The sequence below is a fragment of the Euleptes europaea genome, chromosome 1, assembly GCF_029931775.1.
Source record: "Euleptes europaea isolate rEulEur1 chromosome 1, rEulEur1.hap1, whole genome shotgun sequence".
In the NCBI taxonomy this organism is placed as follows: domain Eukaryota; kingdom Metazoa; phylum Chordata; class Lepidosauria; order Squamata; family Sphaerodactylidae; genus Euleptes; species Euleptes europaea.
Window position 1 is genome coordinate 163827653 of NC_079312.1, and position 13324 is coordinate 163840976.

The 13324-nt window shown below is 49.1% G+C and overlaps 1 protein-coding gene across 1 annotated transcript; it reads right to left on the reverse strand.

The window, feature by feature from the left end:
- Nucleotides 1-4988: 4988 nt before the first annotated feature.
- Nucleotides 4989-11183, reverse strand: NPFF (neuropeptide FF-amide peptide precursor). Its single transcript, XM_056858346.1, has 3 exons — nucleotides 11025-11183; nucleotides 6671-6801; nucleotides 4989-5122 (listed from the first exon to the last, which is right to left on the reverse strand). Exons 1-3 carry the CDS (start codon nucleotides 11166-11168, stop codon nucleotides 4999-5001), a joined length of 399 nt encoding a protein of 132 aa, XP_056714324.1. The 5' UTR covers nucleotides 11169-11183; the 3' UTR covers nucleotides 4989-4998.
- Nucleotides 11184-13324: the final 2141 nt, after the last annotated feature.

A 13324-nucleotide genomic window follows, 5' to 3' on the forward strand; every position in this document is an offset into this window, starting at 1 on the left:
TCTGGGGTCCCGTCTCCCCCCAGCTTCCCAAACAGCTGGGCTCTGTTCTCCTGCTCGTCAGGCAGGCTGCTTCAGTTTCTTCTGACTCGGAAGGGGTGGGGTGGGCAGACCCACAGGGATCAGGCTGCACGCCCCCCTCCAGTATTTCGCAGGGTGGAGAAGGGCAATGACTTCAAGATGGAATCCAGACTTAGGGTTTGCGATACCTGCGAGCTCCAAAGGAGGCTGGTGGAGACTTCTAGCCCTGAGCCCTAAAAGGCTGGGACCCACCCGTCGTGATCTCATCAGAGGTGACCCCGCTTCTTTTTTGTAGCAGGGGGATGAGAACTGGATTGCAAAAACCGGAGCCTTTCTAAGGTGGTGGTATCGTTTACCTGTTGGACCCGAAAAGCGATTGGTGTAGAACATGTGCTGCCGAACTGTGTACCTCTTGACAACCGTTCCAGGAGGGCTAACGCCCAGTTTCTACCTCCAGCAGAATCAAATGTTAAAGCGTTTTTCCCTAGGCTATGCCACTTCAGGCTGCTAGAGAGCAGTTGTGTGTGTGAATGCCGCCTTAAATAAACGCCATCTTAAAATAAAATAGGTAACTGGCATGGCAGGGGGAGGCTTTTTAAATTTCTCAATTAGCAGAAAACAAGATTTGATTTCAGTTGCACATTTAAGACCAACAAAATTTCCTGGGTATAAGCTTTCGAGAGTCAAGCTCCCTTCGTCGGCTGCAAAGGGTGTATCTGACAAAGAGAGCTGTGGCTCTCGAAAGCTTATACAGCAAGATCTTGTTGGTCTTTTAAGGTGTTAATGGACTCGTCTTGCTCTTCCACTGCAGCCTAACACGGCTACCCACCTGAAGCTAAATTAGGACAGATAATGCTGTTTGCATGCAGGAAGGCAGAGGGCGGTGAGCTTCCAACAATTGGGGATGAGGTGATAAAAGTCCCACCTTCTCTGCTAAGCCACTCCTACCACACTTGTTTCCCCTTTATAAGGCTCATCCTTCTCCACAGAACCTCCCTGTGCAGGGTAGTCTCTCTCAACACCTGAAATGTGAGTGGGAATCTGTTGCCTTCTGGCCCTGCTTGTAAGCTGCCCAGAGGAATTTGGCAGGCGCCAAGTTGGGAACTGGACATTGGACTAGGTGGAGGCGAGTGACTTATCCAGGATGATAAACCGAGTGCAGGGCAGAGGCGGGAACTCAACACCAAACTCCCAAAATTATTTTCCCTTCAAAAACGAGAAGTCCTTTAAGCCAACACTGGCTTTCCCTGTCACTGAAAAAAACAAATTCAGGCAATCTCACAGGACAATTGTTGCTTGCGCACAAAACACTCGATTGATTTATGGAATTTGCTGGCACCTGGTGTGGCTATGACTACTACTAAAGATAGTTAACCATGACAGCTAAATGTTGAGAGACTGTAGACATCTGAACACCAATTCCAGGACCAGAGGAAGTCTTATCACGTCAGTGTCCTGTTCTAGAGGCCTCTGCCTGACTATTTTTGGAAACAGAAGTTCAAGCAAAATGGACCTTGGTCTGATTCAGTAGGGGATCTTAATGCTACAGCCAGACCTTAAATCATCAGGAGTGTATCCCAGATGTATGAAAAACGCTTTCCATTTTTTTATACAGATTTTCCCACAGATTTTTGAGAGCCAGCATGGTGTAACAGTTAAGAATGGCGGACTCTGATCTGGAGAACTGGGTTTGATTCCTGCTGGGTGACCTTGGGCTAGTCACAGTTCTCTCAGAACTCTCTCAGCCCCACCTACCTCATAAGTTCCTGTTTGGGTGGGAGGGAGAAGGCGATTGGAAGCCGCTTTAAGATTCCTGACGTTAGAGAAAAGCGGGGTATAAAAAACAACTCTTTTTCTACCTACCCCCCAGCCAGAATTGACAATAATTAATTCATTATTTAAGACGTTCATTCTCCTATCGTTCCCTCCCACCACCAAACAAAAGAAAAATCCCTCTGTATCGTTCCAATTTTAGTGTATGGTGGGCTGGTGAACCAAGCACAAATCCTCATTTTTCTCACCTCTGCTCGGAGAGGGTTTTTTCCTTCTTCACACTGACCGTATTCCAGCGTGACAACTCCACCCCCTCCTGGCCTGAAATGGCACAACCTGTGAAAAACTTCACACACTGATTCTGTTGCCCGTAAACTGGCCTTAATCATTGTAACTGGGAGAGAAAAATGGGCCTTCTAATTGGGGTCGGTGAAAGGAGATTCACAAGCAGATCACGCCAACAACGTTCAGCATATGCTTTAGTCCACCGTATTTTGTGGACAGGGATAATCCCGTTTCCGAACGAGAGATGTTGTTGTTTTGGGCTGTCTAATCCTGTGTGTAAAATGAGCATTTATGCTAATGGCCGTCACAAGAACATCTTGCCATAAAAAAAAAAAAAAAAGGAATTCCGTGGCATTGTATGAATCTATTTTCTTTTTTCCTCTCTGTGATGCTAGAATATGCATTGTTTCAGGATGAATATTCCCCCCCACACACACACACGCACCTCTCCATTCACTCTTCAATTATCACCATCCTCTCTTAGTAGCCAGCTACCAACTTTCTGGCATCCTAAGAAGCAGGTTAATATTCCACAGGGAGAGGGATGGGTGGGAACGCCAGAGAACAGATCTAACTAGCCTTCCCTGGCTAAACACCCCTAACATTTTTCCCACATGGGGGGGGGGTATTCGAGTGCTGTGTGTGGGAACGCTTAAATTTGCTGCCCTTCCTCTACACCAGCGGTTCCCAAACTGTTTGAGTCATGGAGCTCTTTCCAGGAGAGAAATTCATCACGGAGCACTAATTTTCACCTGGCACATATATATCCTAAACCGAATGGCAGTAGTATTTTTCTTTCCAGTCTCTTCACGAGGCACTAGGAGATGTTTCGCGGAGCACCAAGTGCTCTGTGGAGCACAGTTTGGGAACTGCTGTTCCATACAAACTAGCCCTGTTCACAAGTTATAGCGAACACTCACAGAATCCCATATAGAGTATACACTTGACCTTTGTGTTCGCACAGAGTAATTCTCACGTTACAGTTAACGCACATGTAGCCGAACGTGTGAGTGAAACCCAACATTTTTGCAGGTACTGGTCCCTAGTTCCATTTTGAAAAGTGAACGTGTATCGGCTGTTTTGATAAACAGACATACGTGTGTACAGGCAGGTTGTACATATGTTCACTGTAATGTGTGAACAGGCTATCAATGGCCTTTTATGCAGGGACATTTCCCCACAGTCACCCCCCCCCACTTCCTTTGGGGCTTCCTATTGATTATGCATGCCTTATCTGCCCGTCAGAGGTCCCCTCGCTCTCCCCACCACCACCACATTTTGCCTGCATTTTCCAAATTCTGGCTAAAACAGCATCCGGAAAACGGGCAAAACGTGCGGGGAGAGCGAGGCAATTTCTGATGGGCAGAAAAGGCATGCATAATCAAAAGGAAGCCCCGAAGCAGTCGGCGGGGTGACCACAGGGAAACGTCCCTGCATAAAAGGCCTATCACTAACTAGGTAAGATGTCCTTTTCAGAGGTAATGTACCTCTGAATGCCACTTACTGGTGTGTGGGAGGTGTCTGATTATGGGGTGTTGCCTTCATGCTCTTTGGGATTTCCTAGAAGCATCTGGATGGCCACGGGAGACTGGATGCTGGACTTTGATCAGGCTCTTCATATATTCTTAATGGCAGGCCTGTTGCTAACATCCTACCCCTATAAAGGGGCTTTATAACGTTGCTACGGAAGAGTTCACTCACAGGCTTTGCTGCTTGTGCAATTCATTACCAACTTTCTCTTGGCATGCACATGCCCGGTAACGTGATGTGTGAACTGGGGACTCACTCGGCATGCCTGATTGTTTTTTTGGAAGAAGGCAGCAAGCGATTCCTCAATCCCACTGCCCCGCTTAATGCTGTTGGGGAAGGTCTGCTGACCTCCCCTCTGAAGAAAATTTTGAGTGACTCGGTAGGCTGCAACAGGAGGGGAGGTATAGGTGGAAGTTGCCACTCCCTCTTCTGAAAAGCGTCCTTAATTTTTTGGAGCTGTGTGGTTGCATGTGGGGCACTACCTGCAGTAACTGCACCTTTTCAAGCCCATTGATTTGAAGACTACTGCTGGTGGCGTTCCGGCTGTACGCCTGGTTCCCGTTTTGTTTTGCGAAGAACACTGCATTGCCCTGGTTTCAGAGCCCTCTTCAACTGCATGTGAGAACCTTCTTGGAACTAGGAAGGACAAAGACCACACACAATGGTCTTTTATGCATGGCTATTTCACTTGCCCTTCACCCCTCCAATGACTTGGGGTCTTTGTGCTGATTATGCATGCCGTTTCTGACCATCAGAGGTTGCCTCGCTCTCCCTGTGTTTCCCCGCATTTTTTGAGACTTGTTTTATCTCGAATTTGAAAACACGGGGGAGAGCGAGGCGACCTCTGATAGTCGGAAACGGCATGCAAAATCAACACAAAGACCCAAGGTCGTCAGAGGGGTGACAGCGAGTGAAACAGCCATGCATAAAAGACCAATATTTCTACTACCATGAAGCTGCCTTCACATAGAACATTGTTCTGGCTAGCTTAGCACAGTCTGCTCTGAGAGCAGAGGCTTAGGCACATGCCTTTCTCAGCCCCGCTAAGATCTTTAACTAGAGATGCTGTGGACTGAACCGGGCACCTTTATCATGCCAACCAAATGTCTACCACTTGGCATCGTGGCTCCGGCAAACGATGGGGGTGAATCCTCTAGCCAGTCAACATTGACATACAGGATTTTGATATTTGCCTCAACGTAACAACCATACCTTGTTTTATTGTCAACAAAGAGCAAAGCACAAACCCACAGCAGATGAGTCAGTCACCCAAGGAGCGCAGTGATAAGACACAGAAAGAACGGCAGGAGTGCAAGAAGGAGCTTGGATCCCGTTTGGTGGGACCCAGTCAGCAATAGTTCTTGGTGGGTTTTTACCATGCTGGGCCCTACTTCACTTCTTCTTGCCAAAGCGCTGTGGTGTAGCCATGCTTAGAAACTGGGGCCCCATGGAATCCCAAGCCCGGAGGTTGATCCGGCCACCGTTGCTGGGACTGCTTCTGGCATCGCGGCCAAACCTGTTTGGGGAAAAAAGCTACTGTTTACCACCAGGTCCCTGGAGAGATGCCCTGCTGAGCAAAAGGATCTGGTACGCTGCTGTTCTGCATGTGTACCTGCGACTACCTAACCCCTAAGACATTGTGATAAAAAGTGATAGGAAAAGCCCTGCTGGGTCGGACCAGTGTATTCCAGCACCATTTTATGCAATGGCCAGCCAACCACAGGTGCCCTGGAGAGTCCATTTAGCCTATGTGGCTAATACGTGCCTATAGACCTGTCCTCTGTGAATCTGTCTAACCTTTCTTGAAAGCTATCGAAGCCAACAGGTATCACAGCTTGTTAGTCACACAAGCTAATGATATGGGAAGAAGTACTTGCTTGTACCTGCTCTGCATCTACTGCCCCAGGGATTTCATTGTGTGACCAAAAATCCTTATATCATTGGGGAAGGAGAAAATAATCTCTCTATCCAATCTCTCGCCTCACCATTCTTAGTTTTATAAATCTCTATCATGTCCTTACCCTTTAGGTGCCCTTTTTTCTCCTAAACTAAAAGGCCCCAAATGCTTTTGTCTTCGAGAAAGCATTCCAACCCCTGACTGATTGGTGTACCATTTTGTATATGTTTTTCAGCTTTATAATAGCTACCATGCAGCATACAATTTTACGCTCAATCTTGGGATCTGTTTTCAGCATCAGAACTGGAGGATTTTTTTAAAAACTCCATTAAAACCCTCACCTATCTCCCCTATGGGGACCCAAGGTGGCTTACATAATTATCCTCTCCTCCATTTTATCTTCACAGCAACCCTGTGAGGTAGGTTAGGCTTTTCCCTTTCCCACTCAAGTTACATGTATCCTACCTTAGGAGGGAGAAACTTCCTCTCATTTAAGGAGTCTTTCCCCAACGTACGTGGCTTTTTCCTTGGTGGAAGAACCACTTAAGCTGGAGGACAGCTCCTTAGGTTGGAGGAAGGCTTCGAACTTTGCTCTGTGGAATGGTAGGGTACACTCTAGTAATCATAACCAGTTCACTGCTGCTCAGCTGGGATTTAAAAGGCAAGCTTTCCAGGTTAGATGCTGCAGGCAAGAGGCCAGCATGGATCCCACTGGATTGTAGAAAACAGCCCCCATTAAGAATGGAGTGGCGGACGCTTCGCTTTCCTTAGGACTTAAGCAGACATAATTGTGCACAGGATGAGACCTGAATACATTCTGCTGGTCACACTGAAGTCCTAATTCCTTACTGCATAGTTAAATGGTGGAACACCCTGCCTCAGGAGGTGGTGCCAACTTTAAGAGGGGAGTGGACATGTTCATGGAGGAAAGGGGCTATCCATGGCTATTAGTCAAAATGAATACTAGTCATGACGCATACCTATTCTCTCCAGGATCAGAGGAGCATGCCTATTATCTTAGGTGCTGTGGATCACAGGCAGGATGGTGCTGCTGCAGTCGTCTTGCTTGGGGGCTTCCTAGAGGCAACTGGTTGGCCACTGTGTGAACAGACTGCTGGACTTGATGGGCCTTGGTCTGATCCAGCAGGGCTTTTCTTACATTCTTACCTTTGGGGCTGGAACAGGAAGGATGGGCTGCGCCCCGGTCTTTGGACTATGTGGAGCAGGGAGCGGAGAAGATTTCCCCATGGATGCTCTTCTGGTGGGTTCTGGACCACACGCTCCTCATTTTCTTGCTGCTGTAGGGAAAAATTGCAGCTGTAGCTAATTTGTGCCCCCTGCTGGACGGCTGTATTGTTTTCCCAGTGCTGGCTTTTCCTTTTTTTTTAATCGAGGGTTTCAATGGGATCTTGCTGCTTACATTCTTTTTAATGACTTTATTGCTACTTGAATGGATGTTTTAATGCTGCTGTTTTTTAAGCCTCCGAACGTGTATTTCTTAAACATTACTTTTGATTGATGTTGTACGTCACCTAGGAAATGTTTTAATCGAGAGCATGGATTATTTCAAATGAACCAACTAGACATCCCAGCACAGTCAGGAACTGGCTACAAGGCTGAAAGGAACAGAGGGTGGCAGGCAATGTTTAGCCAGGGAACAACCATGGCTAATATTCAACACTGAATTAACGCAAAGAAGGTGCTAGATACTGTATGTAACAACCCCTTCTAGAATCACTTCAGCAATGTGTAGGGCATCCATCTAGGCTGTTCTTGCAATGGAGCCCCCCTTTGTGTGAGGGTACCACAGTGGCAGAGAATGGTGTAGTGGTTAAGAGCAGTGGACTCTAATCAGGAGAACCGGGTTCGATTCCCCACTCCTCCACATGAAGCCTGCCAGGTAACCTTGGGCTAGTCACAGTTCTCTCTGATCTCTCTCAGCCCCACCTACTTCACAAGGTGTCTGTTGTGGGGAGGGGAAGGGAATGTTGACTGTAAGCCACTTTGAGACTCCTTGAAGGTAGAGAAATTGGAGTATAAAAACCACTACTACTTCTTTGGAGAAGCCAAGACTGGACAAGTCTTTATGAAGCAGCATTGGTTCATACAATCAGCATTTCACATGTACCTGACAACAGTTCCATCCTTCTGTGAGTTGCCTCCTTTTGACTGGACCAACCTATAATCTATGTTTAAAAAGGTAAAGGTCCCCTGTGCAAGCACCGGGTCATTCCTGACCCATGGGGTGACGTCACATCCTGACGTTTCCAAGGCAGACTTTGTTGACGGGGTGGTTTGCCAGTGCCTTCCCCAGTCATCTTCCCTTTACCCCCAGAGCAAGCTGGGTACTCATTTGACCGACCTCGGAAGGATGGAAGGCTGAGTCAACCTTGAGCCGGCTACCCGAAACCGACTTCTGTTGGGATCGAGCTCAGGTCGTGAGCAGAGCTTTTGACTGCAGTACTGCAGCTTTCCACTCTGCGCCACGGGGCTTACTGGTCTATGTTTACCCCAAATAAAATGAGGCTGCTTATACACTCTGCTAATGTGCATGCATACTTTATGCACACATGCACCCTGACCTTCAAAATGGTGCACCAGGGCAACCCTAATTTTATACCCAGAAAAGCTGAATTCTTCTGATTGCAATTACACAAATCATTAACATCTTTTACTATTTTAGACAAAAATAAAGAGCCCTGGAATCCTAGTTACCTTCCCATATTGCTTTACACTTACATGGTGCATTTCAGAACAGTTTGCACACATTCTCAGCGATCCTTATCAACTAGGGTTGCCAACCTCCAGGTACTAGCTGGAGATCTCCCGCTATTACAAGTGATCTCCAGCCGATGGAGAAAATGGCCACTTTGGCAATTGGACCCTGTGGCATTGAAGTCCTTCCCATCCCCAAACCCCACTCTCCTCAGCTTCCACCCCAAAAAATCTCCTGGTGTTTCCCAACCTAGAACTGGCAACCCTAACTGGAATTCATGCCTTGTTATACCCCTGCTCTCCTCCTAGGGTTGCCAGGTCTCCCCAGCCACTAGCCAGGGATGGGGGAAGTAGGGTTGCCAGATCCAGGTTGGGAAACTCCTGGAGATTTGGGGACAGAGCCTGGGGAGGACAGAGACCTCAGTGGGATACAATGCCATAGAGTCCACCCTCCAAGGCATCCATTTTCTCCAGGGGAACTGATCTCTGTAGTCTGGAGATGAGCTATAATTCCGTGGGATCCCCAGGTCCTACCCGGAGGCTGGCATCCCTCTCCCCTCTCCAGCACCACCAGCTAGATCTCTGTCCTTCATACCATCACCGCTTCTCTCTCTCCCCCTGCACCTCCAATCCCCCTTCCCCTCCTCATAAAACCCAGCCTTAGGGTTGCCAGGTCCCTCTTTGCTATCGGCGGAAGGTTTTTGGGGCGGAGCCTGAGGAGGGAGGGGTTTGGGGAGGGGAGGGACTTCAATGCCATAGATTCCAATTGCCAAAGCTGCCATTTTCTCCAGGGGAACTGATCTCTATCAGCTGGAGATCAGTTGTAATAGCAGGAGATCGTCTGCTATTACCTGGAGGTTGGCAACCCTACCCAGCCTAGACTACTAGTCCACCTGGCCAGGTGATGAAGATCAGATCCTGTTGATTACTGAGCATAGTGGGGGTGCTCTCTAGATCCCAGGGAACCTTTTGAAGAGAAAAATGGAGACTGGCTATTGGCAGCAGGTATCTGTTCCCGGAGTAGACTCGTTTTTTCAAATCGCTGGCATTCACAGAGGTTTTGCTCCACCTTTGCTTCCAAACTGGAGTCTTGAGGGGGTGGGGCAGGGAGAGAACATCCACACGCCATTGTCAAATCATATTCCAATAAAATCATCCTCTGTCCAAGTTTTCTCCATCCTCAGTACTCTCTTCGCCTCCATTTTTAGAACCCTTCAGGGCTGGCAGACCTTTCCCTGGACTGCTCTCAGCCAGAAGCAGGACCCCAAAGCCTGAGGTGGATGAAAGCCTTATATGCTGAATAATGCACTTTCAATCCACTTTCAATGCACTTTAACGACTGTTTGCAAGAGGGTTTTGCCAATTCACACTGTAAAATCAATCTGCAAAGTGCATTGGAAGTGGGTTGAAAGTGCATTATTTGGCATGTGTGAAAGTGCCCTTAAACTAGGACAAGCCAAGCGCCACCTCCACAATGTTGCCCTCTGGCATCCGCAGCCCAACCCAAACACCCTGGGAGAAGAAGAAGAGTTGGTTTCTATATGCCAACTTTCTCTACCACTTAAGGGAGACTCAAACTGGCTTACAATCACCTTCCCTTCCCCTCCCCACAACCGACACCCTGTGAGGTAGGTGGGGCTGAGAGAGCTCTAAGAGAACTGTGAGTAGCCCAAGGTCACCCAGCTGGCTTCATGTGTAGGAGCAGGGAAACAAATCCGGTTCACCAGATTTGCCTCCGCCACTCACATAGAGGAGTGGGGAATCAAACCCGGTTCTCCAGATCAGAGTCCACCACTCCAAACCACCATTCTTAACCACTACACCACACTGGCTCCCAATGTTGGATATGTGTTACAGCTTTATTTGTTTTTTTTTAGGGAATAATATTTATTGAAACTTAAAATTTTTTCCCATAATCTCTCAGCCACAGTTTCTTACACAATGTAAAACCACTTAAAAACACATAACGTGGGGAGTTTAAACTGCATACCTCCGTATCTAAATTTTACTTTTAATAGCCGAGGGAGGAGGAGGAGGAGAAGAGTTGGTTTTTATATGCCGACTTTCTCTACCACTGAAGGGAGACTCAAACCAGCTTACAATCACCTTCCTTTCCCCTCCCACAACAGACAACCTGTGAAGTAGGTGGGGCCGAGAGAGCTCTAAGGGAGCTGTGACTAGCCCAAAGTCACCCAGCTGACTTCGTGTGTAGGAGTGGGGAAGCAAATCCAGTTCACCGGATTAGCGTCCGCCGCTCGTGTGGAGGAGTGGGGAATCAAACCTGGTTCTCCAGATGAGAGTCCACCACTCCAAACCACCGCTCTTAACCACTACAGCACGCTGGCAAGTCAGGTGACTCTCTGGGGCCGCAGGGCGACCCGGGCCAGAGGAATTTTGTCCTCCTACTGAGCCTTTCAGGAGCCCCGTGGCGCAGAGTGTTAAGCTGAAGCACTGCAGTCCAAGCTCTGTTCACGACCTGAGTTCGATCCCGACGGAAGTCGGTTCCAGGTAGCCGGCTCAAGGTTGACTCAGCCTTCCATCCTTCCGAGGTCGGTCAAATGAGGACCCAGCTTGCTGGGGGTAAAGGGAAGATGACTGGGGAAGGCACTGGCCAACCACCCTGTAGAGTGCAAAGTCTGCCTAGGAAATGTCAGGATGTGACGTCACCCCATGGGTCAGGAATGACCTGGTGCTTGCACAGGGGACCTTTACCTTTACTGAGCCTTTCAGTACCCGGACTTTAACTAAGGCAAACAATATTCATACACCCCACATCGGTGGGCTCGGGGCCCCCAAACTAACTTACCATCCAGTCCAAGAGTCTGTCTGGATACCCATTGGGTTCCTCGGCGAAGAGCTCTTGGGAGCCGAGTCCCTCCTCGAGACCTCGGCTTGCCCGCAGGCTGCCCGAGAGCAACGCCAGCACGAGCAACAGGCGGGCAGCTTCCATCTTGGAGGCCTGCTCTCCGCGTCCCCTTTCCCGCTCCCCCGCCTGCTGGCGGCGCCTTTATATCTCCCGACTGGAGCTGGGGGACATCACGGGGTGGGATTAATGACAGCCGGAGTAGCCATTTGTAAGGCAGCGGCGTGCGGCGAGGAGCCTGTGGCACCTCCCCGTGACGAGCCGAGAGGGACCACGACGGTCCCTGACAGAGGCGGCACCGTCACTGGCTGGGGCCGACTGCACGTTATTGAGAGGATAAATCCACCGAAATGGCTTTTTAAGCTCTGCTGGGAGCCGGCGGCTAATTGGTTGTTTGTCGCGGTTTGCGGGGACGCCGGGGGAATCGAGGCCGGGCTCTCTGGACACCGACCCCCGGCTTCTCTCTTTGCTCTCTCAACTTAGCGCCGATTGATGGGCCTGCGAGCCCCAGATCCTGCCTAGGGCCGGGCGGCTGTCACAAGCTGCTCGGCACGTGGTTTGTCCCTGAGGCGTTTACATCGACGAAGCGACAGCTTACGGCTTAATGAAACCTATTTACAAAACAAGGATTGTTCAGGGGACAAGGGAAGGAAGTTGTGGTTGGGGGGGAAGTGAGGGTGTGCGGGTGCAGTTTGAAACACATCGCCAAGGCTGAAAGGATGCCATCTGTAACATGGGGTAGGGCCAGGCCTCCATTTTAGGCTGGCGGAAACTAGGGTTGCCGGCTACAGGTGGGGAAATACCTGGAGATTTGAGGGATAGAGCCTGGGAAGGGCAGGGTTTAGGGAGGGGAGGGACCTCAGCCAGGGTTGCCAACTTCCAGGTAATTGCAGAAGATCTCCTGCCAGGGGAAGGGCCCCCAAAGCGGAGGTCCCACGCCCCTGGCGGCGGCCTGGCAACTCTACCCTGAGTGGCTGCAGAATCTGTCCTTCAGCCAAGCCTTTTCATTTAAGTCGAGAAGGAATTTCTAAAATGGCCATGCTGGCACCAATGCATATGTGTATGCAAGTGGCGTCTGCGCCCAGCCTTCAGCCACCAGGAAAAGCTAGATTTCTCACAAGTGCATATTAATCTCCATGTCTTGTTTTCCTGGAGGCCTAGTAGGAACTGTCCTATTGGTATCTGACTGATGCGCCCAATAACCAGCATCTCCTCGCAGGCAATGGCACTAGGGACCAGTCGCTATTCATCAGCCTAGCTGCGTAAGGCAAGGATACTCATTCACAAGTGACACATCCCCTGGTGGCCAAGAACGTGAGGGCAGGCTTGCATCCGGATGACAACAGGCTCCTCAAAGGCACACGAAGCCACAAGATACCACAATCACTCATGGGAAGCGGTTGTGCTAAAGGCAGAAGTTGCAGGAGGAGGCAAGGCTCGTCCAAAGCAAAATCCCAAACCCATCAAATATCTTTTTTATCTACCAAAATAATACAAAGCAGCATGCAAGTTTTGTTCTTACAGAATTATTTGTCAGGCTTGATTTAAAGGTGTGTGGGGGGGAGGAAAACAATGTTTCAGGCCCTGATCTTTGGGCCTCGTTCCCATCCTATGTAGAACGCCGGTCAAATCTGTTGCTGAGCCTCCGGAGGAACTGGCTGGCCACTGTGTGAGACAGGATGCTGGACCAGAAGGACCACTGGTTGGTAGGGTTGCCAACCTCCAGGTGCTGTTAAGACAATAGTCAGCACGAAGGCTCAAGAATCATATGCAGACTTAAATAGACATTAATCTGTTTAATATATAATCTAAATGAAAAATACAAACGCTAATCCAACCAGAAAAAAACAATAAACCATCTGGGCATTATTCTTTCCAAATAAACCTGCACTATCTAAACTGAACTATCTATGCAGATAGCAAATCTGGCAAACCGAAGCCAGTAGGTGTTGCAAAAGAGCAAGGCGTAAAACGCACCGTCAAGCGGGCGAAACAGCGCTTGCTTCGAACAAAAAGAAGCAGCCGGTATATACAGGAGCGTATCATCTAACATAGATAGGACAAATGAACCGAACAAGAACGCAGGGTCGACCCGACAGCCTTCTTCGGTAGCCTTCTTCAGCTTGCTGTCCCAATCAAAGATCCATTCTTAAGCTCGCATTGAGTCAAAGTATATCGAGAGATAAGGGTCCCGGCAGCCCAATTGGGTTCACTCCGCCAGAGTTGAGCTTCAGCTAAGCCCG